The sequence below is a fragment of the Polistes fuscatus genome, unplaced genomic scaffold (genome assembly GCF_010416935.1).
Source record: "Polistes fuscatus isolate 324 unplaced genomic scaffold, CU_Pfus_HIC Scaffold4, whole genome shotgun sequence".
NCBI classification, from domain to species: domain Eukaryota; kingdom Metazoa; phylum Arthropoda; class Insecta; order Hymenoptera; family Vespidae; genus Polistes; species Polistes fuscatus.
In genome coordinates this window covers 4,980,939-4,988,586 of record NW_025113118.1, presented here as the reverse complement: position 1 = coordinate 4,988,586, position 7,648 = coordinate 4,980,939, and the positions used below count along the sequence as shown (strand labels likewise).

Genomic DNA, 7,648 nt, shown 5'->3' with positions numbered 1-7,648 from the left:
CGGACCAACGACGGAAGAAAACAAATATGATGTCACGTGGACGAGCAGAAGCTAAGAGCGAAGAGAAACGATCGCAACTATCTCTACGTCCTCCTTTCCTCCTCCACCCCACTTCCCCCTGTTCATCACTTCTTCTCCTCCTACGACGAACTGGCGCCGTTGTTATCGGTTAACTTTCTATCTTTTTTTTTCCTTTGCCCCCCTCCCCCACCCCCTTTCGCTAATTCATTATTCTTTCTTCGTTTTTTTTATTATTTTTGTTTTTCTTTTTTTTTCCACCTACCTACCACCCTCCCGCCCGCCTTTTAATCTAACGTAAGATAAACATCACCTTCGACTCGCGCTTATCGATTCGTTACACCGGATTTTGTTATTTTTTTTATTCATTATTATTTCCTTTGTTCATACACACACTTTCTTACTTTCTCTCTCTCTCTCTCTTTCTCTCATCCTCTTTCTTTCTTTCTCTCTTTCTTCACCTATCTCAATCAAACATCTCAAAAAACCCCATTCTCTCTGTCTATTCTCTCTCGCTCTCTTAAAAATATGTACAATACTTCATTTCGCTCGATAATTTACACTCCACCACAAAACAACATTTTCTCTCTCGCTCTTTCTCCTACGTAACACACTCGAGTCTTTTCACTATCCAATTCTCTCCTCTCTCTCTCTCTCTCTCTTTCTTTTCTTTTTCTTTCTCTTTCTTTCTTTCTTTCTTTTTCTTGTCACCCCCACGAAACATTTACTCGGCGCAATCTTCGCTCGCACTTAAAGAAAAGCCAGCCTTCTTCTTCTTCTTCTTTTTCTTCTTCTCCTTCTAGTAGTTTTCTTGAAACTAGTTCTTCCAAAAGACAAGAATGGTCCTTTTCCTTCTTTTTATCAGCAACCTTTCTTCTTCCTTTTTTTCTCCTTTTCTCTTTCGTTTTTATCTTATTCCTTACTCTTCTTTGCTTTCCACAGAAATTATCTATCTTTTTCTTAACCCCTTCTTCTCTCTCATCCCTACACACTTTTCTTCGTTTTGCCTATTTCTACCGTTTTTTTACGACTGCAGGGACACCAGCAGTCATTTTTGTTGTTCTTCTTCTTTTTCTTCTTCTTCTTCTTGTAACATACACGTAAAATATGTATATGAAACACGCGCTCTCACAATTGGACAATCTTCGACCAAATTTATGTTATACGTGAATCCCAAAATATTCGATAAAGAATAATCGAACACGCGTGTTTTCTTTTGCCCAGGTATATAAATGTGTATACGTGTGTGTCTCTGTGTGTATGTCGCGTGTGTGTATGTGTGTACTTTTGCACCGATACTTCGCACGCCGTCAATCTCCCGTTAACACCCCGAAGGATTTTCCACCGTATTTCCTTTTTTGCTCAACATCTTCGCAGCTCTTTTCTTCTTTTTTTGTTTTGTTTTCCTCTTCAACACTCTCATCCTCCTTTTTATCTGTTCTACGTTTTTTTCCTATTTTAGATTCTTTGATTTCTTTATTATCTTCACCCTTCGGTTCCATTTCCACCTTTTCTCTTATTTCTTCTTTATTATTATTATTATTCTTCTTCTTCTTCTATATTTTCTCTCCTTTCTTTGCTTCCTCTCTCTCGTTCTCTCAAACACTTCTTTTCCACTTTTTTCCTCCGCCACCGCGCCACCTCTTTATCTGAAAATAATCAAAGGAGAACGGAGAACGTAAGAAAATTTATTCATTTTTCCTAGTTTTTTTTTTTTAGAGATATTCTTTATTATTATTATTATTTATTTCTTTTTTTCCTAGATTTATCTTTATTACGAGATTATTAAATCTCGTGAATCGGATAATTGATAGAAAGATTTTATTAATGTGTATCCTCTATGTTAGATCAAATAATCAATAATCAACGTTTATACCAATCCGAATTATTAAATTAATTTTTTTCATGGGAAGGGGGAAATAATAAGGGAAAATAATTATAATGAAGTGTTAAAGAAAAAGTAAGATATCGAAGTTAGGTTAGGAGAACGCAAAACTTTTCGATAGATTTAATTAGTCGTCTTTTGGAATAGAAAAATATCTATGAACATATATATATACCTAAAGATTGTCCATCATTTCAGAAAGGGTCAGCCTGGATGTAGACATCGCGACGCCACTGTCGCTGCTACTTTGTACGCTGCTGTGGTCATCGGTATCTGACTGGTTACTGGTATAGCCAATCACGTCCACTTCATCTATAAAATAAAGACAAACATTCAAAATATTAGATGTTATTATAATCGAAAGATATATTCCAAACGATGACAAAGGAAAAATAAAACACAGATTAATTGATAAAATATATCAAGCGTATGTGTATTATACATATATATATGTATGTGTGTGTATGTAACGTCAGTCTCAAAAATATTCCAATGTACTCGAAATGAACGTGAACACCTGCTGTATTCTTTTGATATATAAAATCTTCTTACTCCCTATTGTTAGCCTTAGGGCAACGAATATATACGTTCAACAGTGAGTAGACACAAAGTATATCTGAGAAACCAAACTGACTCTGCTTTTTATCTGAGATTTCGTTGCTGCTACTGCTCTCTCTCTCTCTCTGTATATACACAAAATATCCTTCGGTATTTCAAACGATCGACTCGTTCGTTCTATAAGGAACACACAATGTCCTGACTACATTTCTTTTCCTCTTTTTCTTTTTTTTTTATTCCCCGGAATATAAACGTTTGTTCTTCTTCTTTCTTTTTTTCTTTCTTTCTTTCTTACTTTCTCTCTTTTTATTTCTTTTCATATGTATTTTTCAAGGACAAATAAGTTGCCCTTTTCCTTTATCAATATAAGATAAAAATGCTACTCGCGAATAAACTCAATATCTCATATCAGTTATATAAATATTTATCCGTTTTAAAATGTCAAAGGAAATTAGAAAAATTTATTACAAATTTTGTAAATGTATATCAATAAATTACTCGCAATAATATGTAAGGTGAAAAGAAAAAAAAATACAGAAAAAAAATTATTGACGAATGATTCGCAAAAATGTGATTTCTAAATTGTAAGACACATTCTCTGAAATAAATGAAAAAAGTTTGACGCAAAACACAAAAACGTCAAAATGACTCGACGACAAAATGAAGAATAGAATATAATCTACGAGTAATCTATTATCGAATGAATGATTCGATGTTAAAATGATTAATGTTTAAACTAGTACATATGTGTTAAATCAAGCTGAAATGTAAAGAAACTGCATTAGAGTATTAAAATAATTATTAATTACAATATGGAAATAAACGAAAGAGTTTAACCGTTACTTTTAAATACAAGTAGGAGAATAAAAAAAAACTAAAACAAGAATGAAATATCAAGTACGAGCGGATGGATACATTGATGAAGAATGATTCAAACAAATGTCATTCTTTTGTAAGGTTTTTAAAATAATCTTTTAAGACTTATAAAAGAAGAAAAGAGATAATAGATAAATAGGTAGATAGAAAGATAGATAGAAAACGAAGAAGAGAGGAGAGATAAGAGAAAGAGCCTTCGGGTTTGCACGATGCTCTTTGGTAAAACATCGCTGAGGCAAACTTTCGCCTCTGTAAATTATAACCACCTATATTTCTTTCTTTCTTCCTTTCTTTCTTTCTTTTTTTTCTCTTTCTCTTCTTCTTCTTCTTCTTTGGCCCTACGGCACCCACGCGTCGCAAAGGTGTGCTTTCTTCGCCAACCTTTGTGGTACACTATTAGCCAAAAGTTTGGATTTGTCCAGGTATACACATATTCAGAGAAACGACATTTATAAGAAAAAAAAAAAAAAATAAACGCACTAAGAGGAGTAACCAAACGAGAACATTTTTCCTTGTCATCGAAAATCAACAAAATTAATGAGTTATACCCACGTTTTACGTTTTTGTATTATATATATATTGTTGGCGTCAAGAAGGGTCAGCGAGTATTTTGTTTCTTTCATCCGAGACGAAAAAATAAATAACGTCATTATTTTTTAGCTCGACATATTCCAAGTATCCTGACAATGAATTTTTAATTTTCATATTTTGAAAACCCACCCAATAGGAAACGTTCGTTTGGATCGTTGTCTGCCTTGTATCGTTGGTGTACAAAGTTATGCAAGAACATTTTTATTAACATAAGCAAAATGTTGATATTTCTTAAAACGTAATACGATTTTTCGGATAATATTTGACACTAACAAAAAAGATACGAACAGTTTTTACAAATTTATCGGTGTAATAGTTTCTTTTCTTTTTTTTTTTTTGATGGAAATTATCGAACCGATTTGAAACTTTTTGCGGTTAGTGTATTACGTATCATTTATATACTTTATATACGAATGTACATAAGTACATATTTATGTACTGTGTCCCATTGTCGCGTTTGGCCATCGTTGTCGCCGACTTCGTTCAGGGCGCGACCAGTATAAATTATTGGAAAGATTTTATCGTACGCGCGAGAAAGTTCTTCTCTCTCTTTCTCTCTTTTTCTTACCCCCTCCTTCTCACTCTTTCTCTTTCTATGCACCCCGTTCGTAGCCAGAGGGCTGAAATAGGAGTAAGTACGTCATCGATTTTTACTCCGAGGACTGTGGCCCTCTCCCTCTTGCTACTAAATTATTTTATTATTATTATTATTATTATTATTATTATTATTCATTTTCATTTTATCTCTCGGATACCGCGATAACGGGTAATAATAATGTCCTAATGAATAATTCTAAAATCGCGTTTGATTATAATTATCTGATTTATTACTTTCTCCTATTTTCCATTCTCTTTTGTTTTATTCTTTTTTTTTTATTATTCATTCTCTCTTTCGAAGCAGAAAAGAAGGAACGTTAAATAAAGATAAAATATAAGACAAATAAACGAGAAAAGTGGAAGAACGTATAAGACTTATTCTAATAATTCATCCTTTATTCACACTATCGCGATAAGTTTGTATTACTTGCAAGTATTTACCCCTCTGATCCACCCTCCCCACCACCCTCCCCTTATACGTTCCTTTTCGCTTCTTTCGCGTTTTTCATCGTACACGTACGAGAGTTAAAGTATGTCAGTGGTTAAAAATAATCTTTCGAAGTTCGTTAAAAATATATTCCACCGGTCCGACGGTGCCCGTCAAAACAGCGTGCGCCTGAAAGAAAGAAAGAGAGAGAGAAGAGATACACGGATAGAATATAAACGTGTATATATATATGTGTGTTTGTGTGTGTGTGTGTATGTGTGTGTATGCAGGTATTGCACGGTTTTGCTCCTTGTCGATTCGCCAAAGGAAAACAACGTTATATCAACGTCGAACGTAATACGCGTGGCCCGTCCATCGTTTATCGTATCTTTTCGTCGAACATGAAGAACCAGGGGTCCATTTGCGAAAACGAAATGAGTTTTCTCACCGTATCATTCTCTCTTACTCTTTTTATGCATTTATCAATACATACATGCATATACGATATATATATTCGTAGCATACATGTATAACAAATTCTAACGCAACCCTGACGCCGACATTTTATTAAAGGATTTTGATTTATTAAATTTTTAATAAATTATTTATTTTTTTTAATTTATTTTTTATTAAAGTATACAAAATTATACTTTCTAGAATATTTTAAACAAAGGTTGCTTTATCGAAAATTGTAAAAGAATACGTGTTCCTTACTCAAATATCGGTGCAAAACTAAAAGTAAAACAAATTCTTTCGAAATAATTGAGATTATTTATATGAGTACATTTAATATATTATTAAATCATATATTTTGTTAATTAAAGTTTTACCACACGGACAATATAATATTCTGCATTAAATGTTATTTTTATAGGCTAATATACGATACATTCTTCTGTTATTCCTCATTACTAATATGTTTTTCTATATTGCATATAATTCGTTAAAAAATAACATAAACAAATAACAAATATCGTGCATGTAAGATAGTTGTATAATATATTACGATCGTTGTGTATATTTTGAGAAGGTTTTTAGTACATTGTCCGATCAATTTATATAATAATGTCCATTAGGTTTTGATTAATCTATAAAATGTGTTTCAGTAGAGTGCGTTTATAGCACACAAAAGGAAGGAAAAAAATAAGATCTCAAGTTATCCGTAAGCGAAACAAATCACGACAGGTGTACGGTAATACGTACCGGTCATGAAATGATCTACATTTTTCGTAACGTGCATGCACACACACGTGTACGCGCATTTGCAACTGCCTGACAATAAGAACTTAATCTTTCCAACTTCCACGTCGTAAGGGCAGATGGAAGTAACAGTTAGTTACAATTCGTATCTTTTGGAAAAATAAATTACGTTATCCCCCTTCATTTTACGTCGAACCCCTTGCAACATATCCCACGACTGCTCGAAATTAAATACTCGTTTCATTTTGACAAAATCCTGGACAAAAAAGCCCTGACGAGATACCGAAGAAAATCCTGGAAAAAATCCCTTAAAAATGTCTGACGCAACCGTGACACAACTCTCAAAAGAAAAAAAAAATCCTGACAAAACTTTAGGGGAGAATTTTGTCTGGGAAATGTATACATATATAATAGCTTGAAATATATATATACGGATCTAGTTGTATATACAATTGTATGTATATATCTTTATCTATGTCGTAGTCGATAAATTATTACCGTACTCGTGTTATTTCCGATCGAACTATATTTTTCATTCTCTCTTCTTCTTCTTCTTTCTCTTCTCCATCATTCTTAAAATATAGATCCAGAAATACATCGGTGACCTTGATCGTGGAACCTTACCTATGCAACAGCATCTAATTCCTTCTCGTAGATTCGACAAATTGAAATATTTATTACAAGTTTATCATCGATCATTTATCTCTTACAATAATATACGATTCATAAACGTCGATAGAATTAGATTTCAATCCTATTTCATTTGAAAATTCTACTATCATCATTTTCTTCTTGTTTCAATCTATTTCTCTCTCTCTCTCTCTCTCTCGGATTCTCTTCATCGGTACGTGGTTCCGAAGCCTCGGTGCTATCGAGCTGCAACGAAATGTTTATAACGTTGGAAACACACGCGTGCGATACGAATGAAATCCCAGACTCGTTTGTATGCAAATTCAAGACTGGTCCCGGCAATCTCCGTGGCTCTTTCCTTCTCTCTCTCTCTCTCTCTCTCTCTCTCTTTATTTCTATCTCTTTCTCTTTTCTACATCACGATAGTATTCCAACATGATTTTCTTTCTCTATCTCTCTCTCTCTCTCTCTCTCACACGTATATTCCATGGCAATTAAGCGCCGCTAAGAGGTTTTCGCGTTTTAGACTATCGCTATCCAGGGCTTTAGACTTGAATTGTTGTTTATCGAACGACTTGCCCATACAACTGTGAGTTTTCCCTCGAAAATTTCTCTACCCGATATTTCTCTCTACCATGCCCTAGCTACCGCGAGCTTTTGCTTCTGCAATATTACTTTATCGAGAAGTGTTGTGTGTTGCGTCGTGTTGTTTCGTATATGCCACCGCCCCGCTAAGATTTTATAGGATACTATCAAATATGTTTTGATTAAGTCGATGTTCGTAAGTTTAAAGGAGCAGAGAGAAAAAGGGAGGGGTGGGAACAGAAGGGGGAAACTATCGCGGAAATATGTTCGGTAATGTGAAT

At 33.9% G+C, this 7,648-nt stretch overlaps 1 protein-coding gene across 1 annotated transcript in view; it reads right to left on the bottom strand.

Annotated features, from left to right (window-relative positions):
- Positions 1–440: 440 nt before the first annotated feature.
- LOC122520880 (max-interacting protein 1-like) overlaps positions 441–7,648 on the bottom strand; it is a 106,929-nt gene continuing 99,721 nt past the window's right edge. The window contains exons 4-5 of the mRNA XM_043641198.1: positions 2,079–2,215; positions 441–1,667 (exon numbers count right to left, since the gene is read on the bottom strand). Coding sequence (XP_043497133.1) covers positions 2,079–2,215 — 137 coding nt within the window. The 3' untranslated portion in view covers positions 441–1,667. The remainder of the gene's footprint in view (positions 1,668–2,078; positions 2,216–7,648) is intronic.